This window comes from Muscardinus avellanarius, assembly GCF_963383645.1.
Source record: "Muscardinus avellanarius genome assembly, chromosome: 13".
NCBI classification, from domain to species: domain Eukaryota; kingdom Metazoa; phylum Chordata; class Mammalia; order Rodentia; family Gliridae; genus Muscardinus; species Muscardinus avellanarius.
Genome location: NC_137799.1, coordinates 58,647,915 through 58,670,143, shown reverse-complemented (window position 1 = coordinate 58,670,143; position 22,229 = coordinate 58,647,915). Strand labels below are relative to the sequence as shown.

Sequence of the window (22,229 nt, the reverse complement as noted above, 5' to 3'; positions counted from 1 at the left end):
ACCTGTGCGATCCTCCTGTCTCAGCCTCCCAAGCGCTGGGATTACAGGCGTGCACCACCACACCCGGCTGAGAGAAGAGCTTTAAATGTAAGATAAATTATGGGTGAATGGTCATTTAGTCACTTGATAAGGATGAATGTATGATCATAAAACTAGTAAAAGAATGAGACATAAAACTTTACTTATAGTATAGATTCAATTTCATAAAATAGTCACTCTAGCCTGCTTCTTCCCTCTGTGTATGTTTGTGTGTATAAAAATGGTAGCAGTATAGATAGTTCCATTTTCTTCTTTTTGTTTGGGCTAATAGGGATTGAACTCCGGGGTATTCTACCTCTGAGCTACACCCCTCGCCTTTTTGTTATTTTTCATTTTGAAACTGGGTCTCACTGGGTGGTAGAAGCTGGTATCAAACCTGTGATCCTCTTTGCCTCACGCTCCCAAATCCTGGGATTACAGGTATATGCCACTACTCTTGGATTGTTTTATTTTCTTTTTACTTTTCTCTCAGTTTTTTTTCAATATTCTCTGTGGTGAGTATATTACTTTCATATTCATAAGTGAATCTGTTTTACAATCTACCAAACTGTTGAACCGTTAATGTTAAATTAAGCAAGGTGATTTAGAGGGATAACTTCCATTAAAGCAGGTCTAATTTTTTTGTGTATATATGGCACTGGGGATTGAACCCAGGGGCATTTTAGCTCCAAGATACACCCCCAGCCCTATTTTTTATTCTTTTCATTTTGAAACAGGGCCTCACTAAGTTGTAGAGGGCCTTACTAAGTACCTGAGACTGGCTGGGAACCAGCACTTCTTCTGTCTCAGCCTCCCAAGTACTGAGATTTCAAGCATACGTCACTATGGCTTAAAATACACCATATTTCAAGTATATGACTAGCTCAGATCTAAAAATTTAAATAAAGCCCTAATTCAGTGTAGTGAGGGAAAAAATAAGAACTATCACTCAGAAAGAAAAATGTCTCTAATTGTTTTTATGGAGATAAGAAATAATTGACAGTGAAAGGAGTTTGGAATCAAAACAAGCAAAAAATATCTACTAGGGACCTAGAGTTTTGGTCCTGACCCAACCCTTAAGTAGCCACTCATGCATGGGCAATGTACATCATTTCTTGGGGCTGCTACCACAAAACGAGAGGCTTGGGTTAAACTAATTACTTCCAAAACTGACTTATCCTAAGGTTTTCACTATTATCTTTACTATAAAATGAAGAAAATGAGACATAAAGCCCAAAGTCACATGGATAATTAGGCAGATGTTTGAACCCAGGCAATCTGGGCCCTTAACTATTTGTGTGTATGTGTGTGTGGGGGGGGGGTGCTGGGGATGAAACCCAGGGGCATTCTACCTCTGAGCTATAGCCCCAGTCCTATTTTTTTATTCTTTATTTAGAAACAAGGTCTCGCTGAGTTGCAAAGGGCCTCACTAAGTAGTAGCTGAGGCTGTCCGCCAACCACGATCCTCTTGTCTCAGCTTCCCAAATGCTGGGATTACAAGCATGCGCCACCATGCCTGGCTTGGGCCCTTAACTATTAACATAAGACTAATAAATCAATCTTTTTAAAGCTCCCCAATTAATTAACCTAATCAATTAGACCAGATTACCTCGAAATGCTTATTCCATATCTTCAACCTAAAATGTCATGATCCAGCTGGGTGTGGATAGGTAAGAACCAAAGAGGTAAATAATATATCAATATTATATACCCTACTGGTAGAACAAACAAGTCTGCCTTTATGAAACTCTGGGTGGTTCCACCCTCCACAGCCCTGGAACTCCCCTGACACATGAAAGAGCTGGCTCTCCTACTGGGAGTTAGCTGGGACCCCGATACAAAACCGCAAACTCTACCTTGTATACGATTTTACTCCTGCTATCTGTGAGGTCCAGTTGGATGGAGATATAATCAATGTTGGGAGAAGGGGGCTGCATATGTTGATAGCGAAGTCCCATCAGCAGGAACTCCTCACAGCTCACTTTGAGACTTCCAATTTTCTTCAATCCCAGGGTACAGCTTCTACCTGGACACTTCAGTTCTGGTCCGAGGTCTGGAAGGTACAGCATTGCGTTAAGATAGCCACATAAACATAATGACTATGAAAGTTTAAAACTAATCCCCCTCCTTTGGGTTCTTACTCCTCATTGCCCCCAGAATACTCACCTATACCTTCCACTCACTCACCCAGGGACTGCCATTATTCACAAAGTTTATAACTTCCCTTACTGAAGAGAACAGTTGACCAGTTGTCTCTTTAGGCCTTGCCTACCAAAAGTTAGCTCTAACTTAATAATAACAATATAATAAAACAACAATAAAATGTATTTTATGGTGCTTGAACATATCTGATACATAGGCCAATGGCTCACTGTAGTTTAGCTATAGTCTTCCCTTTCCAGCTTCGGCTTCCTGGCTCCAACTCACAATCTCGGCTAGACTCTCCCACTCATTGGTCTCCTCTCTCCATTGTGCTTATCACACCCTCAAATCTTGCATGGCTTTCTAGGCTCAGTGAGTCTTTTTACTAAACCTTGCCTTAAACATTCCATAACTAACCTGCTCACTGAAACCCATAATTATCTCTCTAGTAATCTTTGTGTCTCTGCCCAATTATATTTTTCACTTTTGTTGGGTATATGATACTCACAGGCCACTTATTTTTTAAGTCTCATTTTCATAGTGTGTAAAATAGATATTCCACTTTTTATTTTATTTATTTATTTATTTATTTATTTTGGTGGTAATGGGGATGGAACCCAGAGGCTTTCTACTTCTGAGCTATACTCCCAGACCTATTTTCTATTTTATTTGGAAACAGGGTCTCACTAAGTTGCTGAGAGCCTCACTAAGTAGCTGAGGCTGGCTTCGAACCTGTGCGACCCTCCTGTCTCAGCCTCCCAAGTGCGGGGATTACAAGTGTGTGCCACCACGCCCAGCTGATATTCCACTTTTTAACCAGATGGTTGTGAACATGAAATGAGATGGTTCTTGTTCAATAGTATCTTCTTTTTTTTCTTTTTTCTGTTTTTTTTTTTTTTTTTTTTTTTTTTTTGTGTGTGTGTGTGTGTGTGTGTGTGTAACCCAGGGGTATTCTACCTCTGAGCTACAGCCCCAGCCCTATTTTTTTTCTTTATTTTGAAACAGGGTCTCACTGATTTGCAAAGGGCTTCACTAAGTAGCTGAGGCTGTCTGCGAACCGCAATCCTCTGGCCTCCGCCTCCCAAATGCTGGGATTACAAGCGTGTACCACCACACCCGGCTCTCAATAGTATCTTTAACTGTAAACTTTGCCCAAATTCTAAATATTATTACAAGTATGATCATTTCTTATATGTTCTCTTCTTTCCATAGTTTCTAGAACACTATTGTACATACAGGAGATGCTCAAAATAGAGCAATTGAACAACAGAAGGAACATTATCCATCATCTCTCCCCAACTTAAACCATGCTGCTGCCTGCCAGCTCTACTTCCCATGAGATCACAATCCAGTAATTGCTAATCTATGAACAAATTATTCCTGCTTCTATTGCTATCATTAATGATAGTAGACAATTCACCTGGACTTCCTGGGAGTCAGGCTGCACTGAGCACTTTGTGTGTCATTTCCATTACTCCCATCCTGACACATCCCTCTGCAGCAGCTATGATCTTTCTCATCTAACTTACAGAGGCTTAGACTAAAATAGCAAAAAGAGCAGAGGGAGTTCTCAAATCCAGGTCATTCTGATCCCAAAGTCCATGCCCTCAACCACTAATCTACATTTTCCCCCCACCAACTAACATGATATAGCACTCTTTGTCATAGTGGAAGATAGCCAGATAAATTTGGCATTATTAGTAATATCCAGATAAGTACTAAAAGATATCATACGGGACTCGGGGAAAAAACTGTGGGGCTGATCTCCACGAGGTCCCTCTGGCCGAGGCTCCACCACCACCATCTGGCCGTGGGCTGGCAGGCGAGTTCTCATGGGGTCCATCTTGACTGTGCACTCCAGGCCGGCTGACCTATCATAATCAAATCTGAGCAGGTTCTTGTCAATCGCTTGAGACATGCCATAGAATTCAGACACCTCCAGCACACTGCTACTCAGACGGATGATGTTACACTCTGGTTCCAGGAGAAAGACCCGTAGAATAAAGGTTTCTATGAACGTGTCTGTTTCGGTGAATCTGTAGAGAGAAGAGAACATGGGCAATATTCACTGATGTCCAGTTACTTCTGATACTTGTGGACTTAGCTTGAAGCTTAACCATGGGCTTTCACAAGATTCCCGTATCAAGCAGTTTGGATTTTTCTTCAGCCTCCTCTCCCGCCTTCTCTTTACTGTGGTGTCAATACCTTTTCCTGCCACTTCTTCAAACCAGTTTCTTTCGACACCTGCCCTGGAACTCATCCTCCATCCTGATATTTAACTCACTTCCAGCTCACATGTTATACAGGAGTATCAAGCCTCTATAGTTAATGGATTGAGTTTTCATTTAGGAGTGAGGGGTACCCAAGCCTTTCTGTTCTTAAGAAATGTCACAAAAATGGGTGCATATTTAAGTCTAGTTGGGTGCTCAGCTTAGTGCATGGCGTATAAATAGTATCAGCAATCATTACCTCCTTCCATCCCCATTGATTCTATTCTCAGGGTATTTCCCAAGGTTAATAGAGATGGGTTGTCACTCCTTTTGAGGGGAGAAAATCAATGAGTGACATGTGTACATGAATAATGCATTCCTTCATCTATATGCTTTAGTGTAATGGCCCATAATACACCAAATTATTTATATATGTGTATGCTAAACTCTACAGCAATGCCTTTTTCAATGCTTTGAAGAAATTATAACAGGAAATGGCTCTCTTCACAAATGAGGAAACTGAAGCATAGAAGTCAAATCACTTGCAGAAAGGGCTGGAGAAGATGTAGGAGAGGAATAAGCATGCTCCTGATCCCTTGCCTCAAATGCCTCTGAATATTCTTTTTTTGTGTGTGTGGTATTGGGAGTGGAACCTAGGGGATTTTTTTCTACCTCCAGACTATACTCTCAGACCTATTTTATATTTTTATTTGGAAACAGGGTCTCACTGAGTTGCTGAGAGCCTCACTAAGTAGCTGAGGCTGGCTTGGAACCTGTGCAATCCGATCCTCCTGTCTCAGCCTTCCAAACGCTGGGATTACAAGCATGCACCACTATACCTGGCCTTCTGAATATTCTATTTTAAATGTTCTCAAGACCAAGAGCAGTGGCAGCTCTTTTAATCCTGCCATTCATATGAACTTTTCCAAACTTCCCACCCCCTAGAAACTCAAGGAAGGAGTGGGAGCAGCTAGAATTCATCAGCTTTTCAGCACTTCCTGGCCAAGTTCTTTGAAGTGAGCTTTTTTTTTTTTTTTTTTTTTTTTTTTTTTTTTTTTTTTAAACACTAAAGTCTTGGAAAGCCTTATTTGCTGACTTTACAGAACTCTAAGACATCCCTGGGTGCCACTTCATTTTCTGAGTACAGCATTTTGGCCCTGCCTTTCTTTCAGCTCTACATCCAAACTCTTTTCCCATCTTTTGCCTTGGACCATGAGCACTAAAAAGAATCTGTAGATCTTCATCCTCCTGTTCCTTCTGGCCTGTGGAGCCTGACCCACAGCAGGTGGTCATAAATGTTTACTGAATGATTCTCTGTCCCAATGTCTTCTTCAAAGGTCTTTTGCATTAGTCTAGTACTTAAGGGAAATTCACACCAACATATTGTAATCAAATATTCTTATGAGCAATAAAAGATGAGTAAAAGCAACGAAAGGCATTTGAAAGCCTACCCCAGCTGCACGGAGTCCCCCTTGCTTCTGTAAAGTCAGCAATACCATAACCTTCAAAATAATTTTTATGGAGGTAAAATTGACACACCATGAAACTTATCTTTTTAAAGTGTACAATGCAGTGGATTTACTACATTCACAAGGTTTTATAACCACTATGAATATCTAATTCCAGGTCACTGTTATTATCCCAAAGAGAAACTCATTCCCATCAGTAATGTCTCCCTACTTGCCCCTCTCTCCAGCCTACTTTCTGTTTTCATAGACTGACCTATTCTGGACATTTCCAATAAATGGGACAGTACAATATTTGTCCTTTTGTATGTGACTTCTTGTTTTCAAAGTTCATCCAAGTTGTGCCATGAACAAGTGCTTCATTCCTTCTTATATCAGAATAATATTCCATTGTGTGGATATACCATTATCAGATGTATTGGTACCTCTTGGCTGCTTTAGATAATGCTGCGATGAACATTCACAAGCTTTTGCATAAGCATGTTTTTATTTCTCTACTGTATATGCCTAGGAAGGGAATTCCTGGGTCATAGAGTCATTCTGTTTAACTTTGTACTTGATTTTGGACACAATTTTGTTCTTTAATGTTTAAAAATGGAATCTATTGCAGGTTTTTATACCTAAGGAGCTGATAATCAAAAGAAGAATTTCATACAATTTTGCAGTGTATTTTCTACCTGATTCTATTTAAGGATTTGTAGTCTGTAATTCCATTTCCCATCATAAGTAATGGGTTGGAATGCCACATACCCCTGTATAAAGGCACTAACAGGAAACAGAACAGAAATGACAATTTGTGGAAAATCCCCAAAGCGGATGATACAAGTGAGGGTAACTGAGAGTTGGCTACAATTCTGCCCCACACCTTGAGGGCTCCAATTTCTATTACTTTCTTGTTTGGAATCGATTAACTTCCCTTATTATAAAATACAGCCGCAGAAAAAACACTAAGAAGTCAAGAGAATGGTTACCTGGTGAAAAACAAGAAGAGCTTCTGTGCCACTTACCGGTAAAGTCTAAGTTTCACATTGTCTTCATCCAGAAGAGGGCAGCCATTGTGAATATACCTCACCTCATTGGGAAGGAAATGGCAGTCAAAGACCTAATCCACATGAAGAAATGCATAGAATATCTATGAGAAAAATTGGTACCAAGTTCCACTTTCCTTGCACTAGCGTACCACCTGGAAAAACCTTTAGTCTGAGTGGCGCACATTAGTGGATGCACGCACACGTGTGCCACCGCTGCCCCTAGTCCACCCCGTGCTCACTTGCCACTGTCCTTATACAGCTGTGCTTTATTTTAAGAATATCTAAATGACGAAAATCCAAGCAGATCAAACAAATAAATGTAGGGTAATTGCTTCTTTAAATAATTATCTTTTTACAGACTTTTAAAATATGGCTCCATTTATCAAATTTTTATGCACTCCCTTCAAGGGTTTCTAGCAACTGAGTTAGGTCTTTCTGCGTCTGCACAAAAAGCATGCATGAACCCGGCCACAAACACACTGTGTTTGTTCTGTTCATTTCTGTTCTCCTTTTATTTCTTTGTTTCCAAAGAAATAAAAGTATTTTTATATTCAAAGATAAAGCCACTGGCCAGAGACACTGACCAGAGTCAATCATGATCCCTGATTCTTTTCTATCTACGTGCAAAAAAGACAGCATTTGGTAGTTATGTAACAGCAAACGTGGCTGGTGAGACACAGAAGTCTAAGGGCAATTTCTTCTCTTCAAATAAGGTTATAATTAACTGCATCACCTCATTCAGAATTATTCAGGAAATTATTATTTCATTTTGGGACTCAGAATTTCTAAATAAAAGTCTTGGCTTCTACCCCACCATGGACTCACACTCTGCCCCACGGGTCTTGGTAAGAGTTCTGAGCAGATACCCATGCTCACTGAGGGGTTCTTGGTGTTTAGTCTGCCTGTACCTTTTTCAACCACCACCATTTGCAGACAACATGATCCACAAAAACAAATGATTTTCTTGCCCCATAGATATCACTGGCTCCCCCTTTTAATTGACAACTAGGAAGGAGATAAAAGGAAGTCCTTCCCCATATTGTTGACAAATAGTCATGATAATGAAGAGACAATCTGCTTTGTTAAAAGAAACATCTGTTTTATGTTTCGTAATATGTTTTCCTTTTTTAAAAGGCGACAACCATAATTGTCCATAAATTTACTAACTAAAACAAAGGAGAGCTAAATCCTTTTCTAATTACTGTCTAGCTTTGTTTTTTTTCCACTTCAACTGCTTTTCAATTACAATTTATAATTAAATTGTCACACGTTCCTAACTCATTACTCACTTTAATGGCATTAAACTGGCTCAAACTAGAGGTATTTTCTTACTGCTTTAGTTCCTACTCAAAAAAGCAAGTTCAGTCCTAAACTGAGATGTCTTTCCACCTAGGAAACTTCTTGCTTTGGGACAGGTGTTAGAAGTGCTGTGTGAGAGAAAGTCCTGTCCCCAAACAGGAGGAAAACACACAAGCATCAACTCTGCCTTCATCGTCTATATCAAGGGTGTTATCTATACAGAACGTACTGGAGCGCACCCACTCAAAGTCCCTTTCCAAATATCCAATAGGAAAATGAACCTGTTGGTTCTAAGACAAACTTCAGTAATGAAATGAAAACACTAATTGAACAGATGTTAAACAAAACATTTTCTGTGAGAATCACATGAAACTGTTCATTACACAGCAGGGTGTTGTTAATACAGTCATCTTGCTAGAGATGGGTTCACATCAGCCTAGCTTTCAGCTTAATATTAAGCTCTATTAGAGAGAAAATGTTTAGGCTGCGTGTGCCTGGGTGTGCACTTGGCTATGCTTAATTTCAAAAACTCTGTATGAAATGAATTGCTGAGGAGGGCTAAACCAGCCTGGGTTACAAACCAAGCACAAATTTCCCTCAAACCCAGACTTTACAGGAATCTTGTTTTTGTAGAAATCCTCAGAATTAAAAAAAAAAAATAGGTGGTTTGATAAAGCTTTCTCATTACACAATTTTTTTCTATGGCACTAAGTTCTGATATTTGGTAAACGGGTGATAAACCTCCACATTTTAATGAACTCCTCTACCATAGAATACGTTTGAGAAGATATATAAATCACATGTCTACTTTAGATGCTATAAAACATTTGTGATGTCTTATTTACTTACAGAAATACACACACTGACCATTCAAGGCTCAATGCTAGTTTTTTTTGTTTTTTTTTTTGTTTGTTTGTTTTTTGTTTGTTTTGTTTTGTTTTATTTTGTTGCAGGTCTGGGGATGGAACCCAGGGGCATTCGACCTCTGAGCTACACACCCTGCCCTATTTTTTATTCTTTATTTTGAAACTGGGTCTCACTGAGTTGCAGAGGGCCTCACTAAGTAGCTGAGGCTGTCCGCGAACCACGATCCTCCAGTCTCAGCCTCCCAAATGCTGGGATTACAAGCGTGCACCACCATGCCTGGCTGAATGCTAGTTTTTAAAGTGAGCTCCTGCATGCTTGTAGTTCAGTGTGTCTGGTGGTGTTCACTAGTAGTCAAAAATAGTTCCTAAGTCAGTCAGGCACTGTCATTTCTGCTCTAGATTGTTTTTTCTAGTGAAGAGAGTTTTGAGAGGAGTTTAAGGAGATGGTAGGGAGATCTATTCCAACCCTTAATCCTTAGATTTTTTTTTAACCTAGTTCTAATCACGTGGGTCTCTTTCTGCTTTCCAGTGCCTCAGAACCAGGCCAATCAGAGAAATTAAAACATCACTAAAAATATGTTAAGGAGGCAGTTTAATTACTCTCAGAGAGGGTGCCATACGTATTGAATCATAGGCTAACTGGGGTGGAGAGAGGACTGTCCTCAGAGGCCCCCAGGTAATAAGAGATTCCCTCAGAATTGCCCTCTAAGGGGAGAGACTGGAGAAAGGCAGTGCTTTTGTTTTGCTCAGTGGGGTGCACCTGCTCGGAATCCAGGGTAAATACCACTGGACAACAGCTCAGGGAGCTTGCCCTGGCGGACTATCAGTGGGAATTTTGCCTCTTCCTTTTTCCCTTAAAATAGCCTCATTCCTAAGTAACTGTTAATTACCTTTATAGAACTATATGGATTGAATGGGTATCAAATGATTAATTAATTGTCTTTAAAAGATGCCTATATAGCCGGGCGTGGTGGCGCATACTTGGAATCCCCGTGCTTGGGAGGCTGAGACAGGAGGATCGAGCAGATTCCTAACCAGCCTCGCTGGCTTAGGAGACCCTGTTTCCAAATAAAAATATAAAAAATAGGTCTAGGAGTGTAGCCTGGAGATAGAAGGGTTTCCAGGAACCCCAGTACCACCGAAAAATAAAAGATGCCTATACATACATATATATTAGATATGTATATTATAATGTGTGTGTACGTACACACAGACATACCAATATAGCCCTGGGTCTCTGCTTTATCGAGAACTCCAGTCCTCTGGAATCAAAGTACTCTTTATTTCTCAAAATTCTATAAAGATTTGCATTTTGCTTTTGACCCTAGTCCCTGCGGTTGGGTCTCCTCACTATCCAGTGAGTGTATTCACTGCGTATCTGGGCACCAATGTATACCATTCAGTGTCTCTCCTTTTACTCTTTCAAGGGTGCAGATAATATCAGGAGAACGTGGGGAGAAATGGTAACTTCCAAACATTTGGGAATAAAATGTCTTGATACCTAAAGCCATTATTATATACTAACATTTTTTTTTTATGTTCATCCAAAGCTCTTTCACTGACAAAAGAAAATCTCACAGGAAACTGGACGGAGACTTTTAGTTACTGCACATCAGGACCACCCTCCCTAAAACCTCCTCCATAGTATTCTGGTATGTTTCAAAATTGATCTATAGCTTTAAGTATGGAAAATAAAATGCCTACAGATATCAAGTTGAGCTTACGTCTATCAAAGACTCTTTAGTCCAACTCTACAACAGCTAGTCTTGCTTTGAATAACCTTGTGGACTATGTTTCTGAAGCCAAGTGGAGAGATTATGTCGATGGTTCAGCAACTGGAAATGGTGCATTTTTCCAGAAGCAGCAGCAGCATATAATGTTGAATACTCTCAAGATTATTTTCACTGGGAGCAAAGTTAAACCACAGGAGGAACAAGTAATGAAAAGAAGAAATTTTTCTATTATGTAGAGGGATCAACTCCTACATTAAGAAAAAAATAACATGAAAATATAGACTTAAGGAGTAACCCTTTACCCTCCAAAAGAAATGACTATAGAATATCTTTAAATAAAAGTTCTCAGCAATTTTGATTAAGGGGAAACATATGTGCAGATATTTTTGAAGAACTGTGATTACTTCGAGTTGTTGTTGTTGTTGTTGTTGTTCTTCTTCTTCTTCTTCTTCTTCTTCTTCTTCTTCTTCTTCTTCTTCTTCTTCTTCTTCTTTTTTGTGTGTGTGGTACTGGGGTTGGAATCCAGCAGCATTCTACCTCTGAGCTACATTTCCAGCCCTGTTTTTTATTCTTTATTTTGGAACAAGTTCTCACCAAATTGCAAAGGGCCTTAATAAATAGCTGAGGCTGGCCTCAAACTGTAATCCTCCTGTCTCAGCCTCCCAAATGCTGGGATTACAAGTGTGCGCTACCGCACGCGGTTTTCATGTCTTTTTTGTTGGTGGTGGTGGTGGTACTGGGGTTCCTGGAAGCCCTTCTACCTCCAGGCTACACTCCCAGACCTATTGACAACAGGGTCTCTTAAGTCAGCGTGGCTAGCTTCAAACCTGCGCCATCCTCCTGTCTCAACCTCCCAAGCACGGGGTTTACAAGCATGAGCCACCACACCCGGCTTTCATGTCTCTTTTTACTTCTCTTATTCAAGTAAATATTTATGAGATATTAGTAAATGAAAATGTATTTAGGCTTTACATTTGCTACTTTGACTTCACAAGTATACATCTTAAAAATGTCTTGAAATATTGATATCTAAAGTTACCCTGACCTGCAATGAGACAGGAATAATTTGAGATAGGAATATTTCCATAAAGACTGGTCACAGCACTCCCTACAAGTGACTGCCCACTCCAATTCTTGGAATCTCTCTGTGTGTATGTATGTGTCTGTCTGTCTGTCTGTCTGTCTGTCTGTCTCTCTCTCTCTCTCTCTCTCTCTCTCTCTCTCTCTCTGAATGGCAATGTACCTGAAATAAGACAATGAGAGATCTATAATTTTCTTACGTTATGCTTTTCCCTGGATGATTAGCTACTCTCTAAGTCCAAGCAGCTGGTAAGATAAACAGGAATTTTCTCCAATAAAAGAAGAAAAACTGGAAAGGCTTGTTGATACAGTGTATTATTAAGAGAAAAAAAAAGTGTGTTTCCAAATTAGTTTGAACCTGACTTCCTCCTTGGGTATTGGTATAATTAAGAGTGAACCTTGTTGTTGTTTGAAGGCTTGTTATCTGGTATTAATCAAGGACATTCAAAATTAGGTTCCACCTCACACAGAAAAACAATTCAGTACTATGCCTGTGAACATCAGCTCTACCCTTTCAAATGTGGATGGTCTTCCAGTACTCACCTTAGAGATCTAGAGAGGAGACCTCTGACCTCTGTCCCACTCTCTGTCCCTCCCTCTCACACACTCACACACTCACGCACACAAGCGACTGAACCTACCTGTGGTGTGAGTCTCCCAACCCTCTGGGTTATGGGCTCGTTCATCACTACCTCCACTTTGCATGCATCTTTCTCTTTGGGGATGGAGAAATCCAGGTCATCTCCTGACAGGAAGGCGGAGCTGCCCTTCATCACCCTCAGCCCGAGGTTCAGGCTGATGAAGCTGGGGCTGGCCCGGGCCACGAGCAGCAGGAGCAGCAGGGCACAGGGCCCACCCCAACCTGGAGCGCCCATGCTGACTGGGGCCAGTCGCTTCTGGCCACCCACAAAGCACCTTCAACAAAGGACAGCTTCTGCCTTCCTCCTGGGCTCAGCTCACAGTCCAAGGGGCAGGGCCAGGGGTCCCCACAGTGGGCTCCAAGAGCTTAGCATGCTTTCATTTCGGATGCAGACAAGGAGGCCTTTCAGGCAATCCTGGGGCTTTAATAAAACCCGCTGATGATTCCTGACAACACGTCAAGATTAAAGCGCCTATGGATGCTTCCCTAATCCTGCAAATGGGAGAAGGGAAAGAGGGGAGAAAAGCGAAACAGAAAAAAGGGTTTGTACAGCTGCAACAAAGGGATCTTTCATCCAACCTATAATTTCAGCTAAATTAAAAACAAACAAACTAACTTGACCCCCAGGCCCATGTGAAAGGCAGGGCAGCGATTTCATTACCCTGCCTGTAGCTGCTGCTTCCGGAAGCAACACACCCCAACTGGGACATTGGTCAGCTGTGTGGTCCAAAAGGGGACAGGTGGCCTCCTCGCCAGAGTGTGGCAGTGGTCCTGGAGTGCAGGGAAAGACACTGAACTCTGTGCTCCTCTTCCCTCAGTCATTAAATGGGAACTACAATCTAATTTGTGTCAGAGACCTGATAGGATTATTTGCACACTGCTTAAAAACATGATTAACTCTGAATTGCTATAACCCAACCAAGAAATAAGCTTCACAATTTGTCACGTTGACTGACTTTGCTAGACAGTGAAGATACCAAAGACATATTTGACTGGAAACTGGGGAAAACATTTGTTCTCTTCTTTAAGGGAGTATTCAAGTTTTTGTTTATGTGTGAAAGGGACTAGGAATTGAGTGACATAGCTTCAATATACACAGCTAATGACAGGGTGCATGCACATGACATTTACATCAGCTACAATGCTAATTATATAATAATGTAATCAATGTGCACAAATGGAGACTTTGTTTCACCACTTCAACCACTTAACATTTCCTGATTATTTCTGTGTTCTATAAGACTGGAGAGTCAGGCACAATGGTGCACTGCTGTCATTCCAGTATTTAGAAGGCTGACACCAGAGGGCTGCAGATTAGAGGCCCATCTCAGCAATTTAAGGAGACCCTCACCAACTTAACAAGACCCTGTTTCAAAATTAAAAAAAAAAAAAATTAAAAAGAGTTGGTGGTGTAGCGCAGAGAAAGAAAGCCCCTGGGTGCAATCCAAAGAAAGAAAGAAAGAAAGAAAGAAAGAAAGAAAGAAAGAAAGAAAGAAAGAAGAGAGGGAAAGAAAAAACGAAAGAAGGAAAGAGAGAGAAAGAGAAAGAAAGAAGGAAGGAAAGAAAGACTTAAAAAGATTTTATCCAGAGTAAATGTATTTAAATTCTATCCTTATGGGAGGCTGAAACAGGATTGCTCTTTGTGGCCAGCCTCAACTACTTAGTGAGGCCCTTTGCAATCAGTGAGACCATTTCAAAAGAATAAAGAATAAAAAATAGGGCTGAGGGTGTAGCTTGGAAATAGAATTCCCCTAGATTTCATCCCCAGTACGACAAGAAAAAAAAAAAAATTCTATTCTTAAATTCAGGGTATGTTTAGGTTAAACCAATGGTGTTTATTATCCCCAATGAAATTATTACATTTAATGATTTAAATAAACTTTTCTATATCACCAGTGGATAAGGAAGTGAATACTAGTCAGAGGATGTACACAAAAATGCCCCTGGCACCCCATGCTCCTCAAGGCAGACCCTGCTCTGCCCCATCTGCACACCAGCTGGCACCTACCCCGGCCACCGTCCTGATGGGGCCTCGTGGAGAGGAAGATATTGAGGAATGCAGGAAGGAAGCAGGAGTGAGCAGGACTTGCCCCAAACTGAGTACAATGGCCAGTTTGTGCCACCTCTGTGAGTACTTTGAAAAGCAGAGGTTTCTTGTAACCTGGGAGAGAAGTTTGCAGAAACTACACCTGATAGAAAAATTCTGACTGTCAACACTTTCACAAAGAGCACATCAATTCAACATTGGCACGAGATAGGAAGGCCAGCACGGCCGCAAGAAAATTGGAAGACGGAAAATTAGTGGTGGGATGTGTCGTGAGCAATGTTTCTTGGACTCAAGTTTATGAAAATGCCAGCATTCTGGAGAGGAATTAGCTGAGAGGACGCTAATCTCGGTGCGGTGAGCAATCTCCCGACTGCTGCTCTTTATTTTTATTACTGTGCTCAATTATCTTTATCACAAACATTTTATATGCAATGATTTTAAGTGATGGTTTAATTAGGATTATCTCTTTAGTTAGTAAATAAATGTGTCTGTGATCATTTAAAAATTGTCTCTCCGGGCACAGTGGTGCACGCCTATAATCCCAGTACTTGGGAGGCTGACACAGGTGAATTGCCACCTCAGGAATTTAGTGAGATCCTGTTTCAAAATAATAAAAAGGGCTGAGGGTATAGCTCAGAGGTAGAATGCTCCTGGAATAAATCTCTAATATAAAAGAAAAGAAAAAAAGAAAGAAAAGAAAAACCTATCTAATACGCTCCAGCCCGGCACAGTGGTACATGCCTATAATCCTACTATGTAGAAAGCTAAGACAGGAGGACTGCAAGTTTGAGCCAGACTGTACAATTTAGCAAGACCATATTTCAAAATAAAAAAGGACTATGGATGTAATTTAGAAGTAGAATGCCCCTGGGTTCAATCCCTAGTTGAGAGGGAGAGAAAGAGAAGGAGGGAGGGAGGGAGGGAGGGAGGGAGAGAGAGAGAGAGAGAGAGGAAAGAGAAAACACATTCCCATTTGATTGTTTGAAACCTTTCACCTTTGAGGCAGTGTGACCTTGTGACCTGTGTCTCCTGAGAGGGTGGATGCTAATAGAGGGTGGATGCTAATACACTCACTTGCTTTTTTATGGTGTCATTCCCCAAATGAAACGGTTCACACACTCTCATTGACCATGTTCCCTACACTCAGGCTGAATTAGGTGGGCTATTTGTGCAAGAATGTAAATGTGGTTGTTGAACTTTCAAAAAGTAAAATTTTTCTCTTCTTTATTTACATTTGGCATGTTAGACCATAGAGAAAAGCAACACATTTAAGGACAAGAGAGGCAACAGGGCAGAAGGGTGTCTCCCCAACATGGGAGATAAGGGAGGAAACATTGCTTCCTGAAGCTTGAACTAGTAAAATCAATAGGCTGAGATTACTGACTCTGGAAAATACTACACAGATACATTTTCATGAGTCAACTAGTCATTAAGCTAGTTTTACCCAGGAAGCAGCTCCAGTCTTATACCAAAAGAAGAGACACAACGTCTGAGTTAAAATTCCAGAACACCACATTTTGTTCCATCATCCCCATGTGCCACTGAGAATCTGTCCAACAGAGATGAGAGGATGCAGGACAGAGGATGCTCACTGCAGCCTCGCTCACGGTGGTCAAAACTCCACCAAAGCAAATGCCTTTGATCAACAAGGCAATGGTTAAATGGAGTATCATATCTGCACCATGGAAGACAAAGTACCTTTAAAACCTGAATTAGAGATCTATCACTCAACTTAGAGAAGTTTCCACAAGATATCACGGGATTAGAAAAAGCAAAATGGAGATGAGCATGGTGGTACACGCTTGTAATCCCAGTACCCAGGCGAATGAGATGGGAGGATCGTGGTTCACAGCCAGCCTCAGCTACTTAGTGAGGCCCTCTGCAAATTAGTGAGACCTTGTTTCAAAATAAGGAATAAAAAAGTAGGGCTGAGAGTATGGCTCAGCGGTGGGATGCCCCTGCGTTCTATCCCAGTCCCGCAAAAAAAAAAAAAAAAAAAAAGGGAAAGCGAAAATAGAGAAGAGCATGATGTATGTTTTGCTTCCACTTGGTAAAATAACAATAAACGTTGCATTTGTGTACATTCATAGATGCCTATGAAGATATATTTGTATATATAATTACGTGATCATGGAGACAAAGATGAACCTTAGGGCATTAACGGCTCATCTGAAAGGGGCAATGTGTTATGGGTGGAAGAGGAAGAGAGGTTCTAGGACTAAATGTTTGTCCCCCCCATTGCCAAATCTGTGTGTGTGTGTGTGTGTGTGTGTGTGTGTGTGTGTGTGTGTGTGACTGGGGATTGAACCCAGGGATATTCTAGCTCCATGCTATACTCCCAGTCATTTTTTTTTTTTAATTTGGAAACGGGGTCCTGTGAAGTTGCTGAGCTACCTCTAAGCTACACTCCCACCCCTTTTTGTTTAATTTTTTGTTTGTTTGAAACAGAATCTTACTAGGCTGTTGAGGCTAGTCTCAAACCTGCAGTCCTTCTCTCTGAATCTCCCAAGTACTGAGATTATTATTTTGTGTGTGTGTGTGTGGTACTTGGGGTGGAACCCAGAGGCTTTCTACCTCGGGGCTATACTCCCAGACCTGTTTTCTATTTTTTATTTGGAAACAGGGTCTCACTAAGTTGCTGAAAGCCTCACTCAGTAGCTGAGGCTGGCTTCGAACCTGTGCGATCCTCCTGTCTCAGCCTCCCAAGCACAGGGATTACAAGCGTGCGCCACCACGCCCGGCCAAGTACTGAGATTATGTGTGTGCCACCACATCTGGCTTAGCCAAATCCATATGTTGAAGCCCATTGTTAGAGGTGAAATCCATATGTTAGAGGCGAGTTCTATGGGAGGTAATCGGGTTTACATGAGCTCCTGGTGATAGAGTCCTCACCACAGGATCCATAAGGGGAAATGGGGAGAGCAGAGCCCACTCTCTCCCTCTTTCTCTGTCCTGATTGGATGGGGCAAGAAAGTCCCTCTGCAAACCAGAAGGAAGGCCCTCTCTAGGAGCCCAGTTGGCAGGCATCTTGATCTTGGACTTGCCAGCCTTGAGAACTGATACTGAAGCCACCCAGTCTGTGCTATTTCTCTTATAGCAGCCCAAGCTAAGACAGTGATGGTTTATTGTTGTTGTTGTTTGTTTTGTTTTGTTTTATAAAGAAAATCAGGCAGTTCAGCCAGGCATGGTGGTACACGCTTGTAATCCTAGTACTTGTGAGGCTGAGACAGAAAGATCACAGGTTCAAGGCCAGCCTCAGCTATTTAGAGAGGTCCTCTGCAACTTAGTGAGACCCTGTTTCAAAAAATAAGGAACAGCGGGGCATGGTGGCGCATGTTTGTAATACCAGCATTTGGGAGGCTGAGACAGGAGAATAGTGATTCACAGCCAGCCTCAGCTACTTAGTGAGACCCTCTGCAATTCAGTGAAACCCTTTTCAAGATAAAGAATAAAAAATAGGGCTGGAGGTATAGCTCAGAGAATGCCTCTGGGTTCCATCCCCAGTACTGCAAAAAATAAAAATAAAAAATAAAGAACAAAAAATTGGGCTGGGATATAGCTCGGAGGTAGAATGTCCTGGGTTTAATCCCCAGTTCTGGGGGGAAAAATTGGGCAGTTCAAAAATATGCAACAACCTAATGCAAATATCACATTTGTGCATTTGTGTCAAATTACATATACATGTGTGATGTAAAGAGAAACTTTAAAATAAATTTTATTGGGTACAAAGGCTTTTTAAGTGTAGCTGGGAGTGGTGGCACATGCTTGTAATCCCAGTACTTGAGAGGCTGAGGTAGAAGGATTGTAGTTCATGGACAGCCTCAGCTATTTAGTGATGCCCTCTACAGCTTAGTGAGACCTTGTTTCAAAATAAACAATAAAATATAGGGTTGGGGGTATAGCTCAGAGGTAGAATGGCCCTGGGTTCAATCACCAGTACCACACACAAAAAATGTATATTTGTATGTGCAATCTAGGGGGTAATTAGGATACCAGAGGGACTCCAGATAATGGAGGAGAAATCTCAGTGGAGCCAGGGACGTGGTAAGGGAAGGAAAGGGGAAGACCGAGGTTCATTAATATAATTACTACTATTGATTATGTGTACATATGTGAATATACTAATGTCAATCTCAGTATTGGGAAGGGGGGAAATGAGGAGGGGGGCAGGTGCTGTGTGCATGTAGGTCACCTTCAACATGATTTACATTATAATGTGAGACTAAAATGCACCAATAAAAACATATTAAAAAGTATATCGCTGGGTGTGGTGGCGCACACTTGTAATCCCTGTGCTTGGGAGGTGGAGACAGGAGGATCGTGCAGGTTCAAAGCCATCCTCGCTGGCTTAAGAGACCCTGTTTCCAAATTTAAAAAAAAAATTATATATATATATATATATATATATATATATATATATATATATGTCGGGGAGTGTAGCCTGGAGGTAGAAGGGTTTCCAGGAACCCCATTACCACCCAAAAAAGTATATTTATAGAGCACCTAAAAATAAACATTTTAAAGAGATAAATTTTTGTGGACAAAAGATATCCTAGGTGATTAACTCTCTGTGAAAGGTGATGTAAAGCAAACCTGTCTCACAGGTAAATGTGTCATTGTGTCATTATGCTGCATCACAGAAAACACATTTAAGAAAATCTTTAGTATAAGTAGTTACCTAGGACCAGCCAGCAAGGTACAAAGGGCAGATACGTCTTCTCAGCTGTGGGCATTCACCCAAGTGAGGACCATGGATGCCAAGTGAAACTGAAGAGCACAGCAAAACCGAGAGGCACCATGGGATTTCATCAGGGTCACCTCTAGAGGACTGGTGGCCGTGAGCTGCAGGCTCCACAAGAACAGTCCTGGCAGGGTAGGTACGCGCACGCTCTCCTGGAATTCTCTTCCTCTCCCACCCACTCAGCCAACAGCTGAAACAAATCCCCTTTGAAGCCCCACAGATGTCTTATATTCCATGAGTAGGCACATAAAACCCTGGCTTTGATTCAGAGTTATCAGTCTTGGTACATGTTGTAAACCACGGGTCAGCCCAGTCCCACCAGACTTTTTATAACCGATCACAGCTCCATTAGCATCTCCACACTTCCAGAACAGGACCTGGGTATCTCAATGGAAGGAAAGTTATCATAGTGGCTTTGCTGTATTTCAGATTTGTATTTAATAACTTCTATGTTTTGGGCAGTTCAAAAATATGCAACATGTTTTAATAAGAAGGGCAATGTGAGCCAAGCATGGTGGCACACACCTGGAATCCCAGGAATTGGGAGGCTGAGACAAAGGATCAGAGGATTGAGGACAGCCATGGTGTGGGAGGGTGTGGGGCTGAGGGGAGTAGAATGAAATTAAATGGTCTAAAAAAAAAAAAAAAGCCGGGTGCGGTGGCACATGCTTGTAATCCCAGTACTTGGGAGGCTGAGACAGGAGGATCACACAGGTTCAAAGTCCGTCTGGCTACTTAGTGAGGCTCTCGGCAACTTAGTGAGACCCTGTTTCCAAATAAAATATAAAATAAAATAGGTCTGGGAGTGTTGCCCGGAGGTAGAAAGCCCCTGGATTCCACCCCCAGTAACACACACACACACACACACACACACACACACACACACACACACAGCAGTGTAGACCAACATGAAACAAAACAGTCAAAATCTTTTGTTTCGTGTTAGCAACTTAGAATACAAAAATGAGCTCCTCTCCTATGTATTTTTAAGATAATATAGCAAATATTTTCTTTTTTTCTATGATAACTTACTACCTTTCTTTCAATATCTATCTGTTCTAAGAATGTCTGTCCTGTTGTATCCATGCTCACCTTCTTGTGTAGAAAAAGAAGCTTTAGCTAGGTACTTAGTTACCCAGAGCACAGCCTCTCTTGCAGCTACTTATGGCCCTGTGGCCTGATTCTGGCCAAATGAATTTAAGAAAAAATGTCATGTGGCAGCTAAGAAACCTTTAAGAGGAAGAATATATCCCTGGTTGTCTATTTTTCTTTATGCCTCTGTACATCTTGTTGCCCAGTTTGTGGAGCCCATCTTGCACATGAGGACCACACCATGCCATAGGTCAACAGAGCTAGGATCTAGAAGGATCCTGAGTCTCTGGGACATTTGCAAAGCAGCCACTCTATGAGCTCATTTTTCCAGAAGTTTCTACGGCAAACAATGCAAACTTTCCTGTTTTGCTTGCTATTATTTTAGATTTTGTCATTGTTACCTACAACTGAGCTTTAATTGTATCTTATGTTAAGTGAGACCAGCCAAGCACAGAAGGAGAAGGTGCATGTTTCCTCTAATATGCCCAAACTAGGGAACCTAGAGGATACCAGAGGTACTCCAGATAATTGAGGGGAAATACCAGCAAAGCTAGAATGGAAAGATAGAGGAGGAGGAAGGCTGAACTTGATTAATGAGGGTCCACATCCGAATATGTGTAAAATTATGAATATGGCATGGTTACCTGGGACAATCATTGTTGGGAGGGGGGAAGGGAAAACAGGGGTGGGAGGGGGGAGAGGGCATCAAGTATAGTTTAAATGTATACCATTTATGTTCAATAAAAAATTTTTTAAAAATCACCTTATTCAAGTTTTCATATTAATTTAGTTTTGTCACTGATCAGCTAAAGGAAATCACAACTTCTTATCGAACAGCCTATAGGGCAGTAGCTCATACACCAATTATATCATAGTAAGTCCTTAATTGGGGGATAAGGTCCAAGTCCAGGTCCCAATGTCCATCTACCGAGAAAAGCCAAGAGAGAATGAAGAGGAAATCTATCTCTGCAGTTCCCTGTGACACAGTGTGTGGAAAAATTAGACTTGAATTCTGGAGATTTGGATTCTAATCTTGATTCTTATAAACATCAGTTTCCTCTTCCAAAAAGAGGATCAAGCCGGGCGTGGCAGTGCACGCTTGTAATGAGGCTCTCAACAATTTAGTGAGACCCTGTTTCCAAATAAAATATAAAATAGGTCAGGGAGTATAGCCCAGAAGTAGAAAGCCTCTGGGTTCCACCCCAGGACCACCACCAAAAAAAAAAAAGTCCTCTGTGAGAGACCAAATGAGATACTCAGTGGGAAAATTTTTTCTTAATTTTCAAGCCCCATTTGGATATGACATCATTATTACAAAATATACCAAAGAAGCCAGGCTTATTCATACTCATACTCAAGCCAGTTCATACTTATAATCCCAGTACTTGGGAAGGTGAGATAGGAGGATCCCAGGTTTGATGGCAGCCTCAGGAACTTAGCCAGACACCAGGAGTGTAGCTCAGAGGTAGAACACCCCTGGATTTAAGTCCTAGTACAAAACACGCGCGCGCACACACACACACACACACACACACACACCCCAAAGGAATAGAGTTTCAGGAATATTTTTCAGGAAAAACAAAATGGCAGGAACTGGGCCTTATGGAGGTGGCAAAATTAAATTCAATAAACATCAAACAGGGTACCGTTCATTCTTCTCCTTCATAATCTTAAAACAGGGTGCATAGTACAAAAACTGAATTCCAGTATTTCAAAAACAAACTGAAGCAACATGGCTGGGAAAGAAAAAAGGATACAAGAATAACAATTTATGAATTCAAAATCAAACAAAATGCATCCTTCAATCAACCAGCCTTGGCTGGTGGCTGCCGAATTTGGCACCATAAAAATCAAGCAAAAGAAT

At 41.3% G+C, this 22,229-nt stretch overlaps 2 protein-coding genes across 2 annotated transcripts in view; both read right to left on the bottom strand.

Annotated features, from left to right (window-relative positions):
* FREM1 (FRAS1 related extracellular matrix 1) overlaps positions 1 to 12,740 on the bottom strand; it is a 131,612-nt gene extending 118,872 nt beyond the window's left edge. The window contains 4 exon segments of the mRNA XM_080709437.1: positions 1,875 to 2,071; positions 3,895 to 4,196; positions 6,844 to 6,938; positions 12,487 to 12,740. Of these exon segments, the coding sequence (XP_080565563.1) occupies positions 1,875 to 2,071; positions 3,895 to 4,196; positions 6,844 to 6,938; positions 12,487 to 12,720 (828 nt within the window). The 5' untranslated portion in view covers positions 12,721 to 12,740.
* Positions 12,741 to 12,796: 56 nt separating this feature from the next.
* Positions 12,797 to 22,229, bottom strand: part of TTC39B (tetratricopeptide repeat domain 39B) — a gene marked incomplete at its 3' end in the record, with an annotated part of 201,431 nt that continues 191,998 nt past the window's right edge. Inside the window, 4 exon segments of the mRNA XM_080709260.1 lie at positions 12,797 to 12,862; positions 12,866 to 12,903; positions 12,906 to 12,940; positions 12,942 to 12,977. Coding sequence (XP_080565386.1) covers positions 12,797 to 12,862; positions 12,866 to 12,903; positions 12,906 to 12,940; positions 12,942 to 12,977 — 175 coding nt within the window.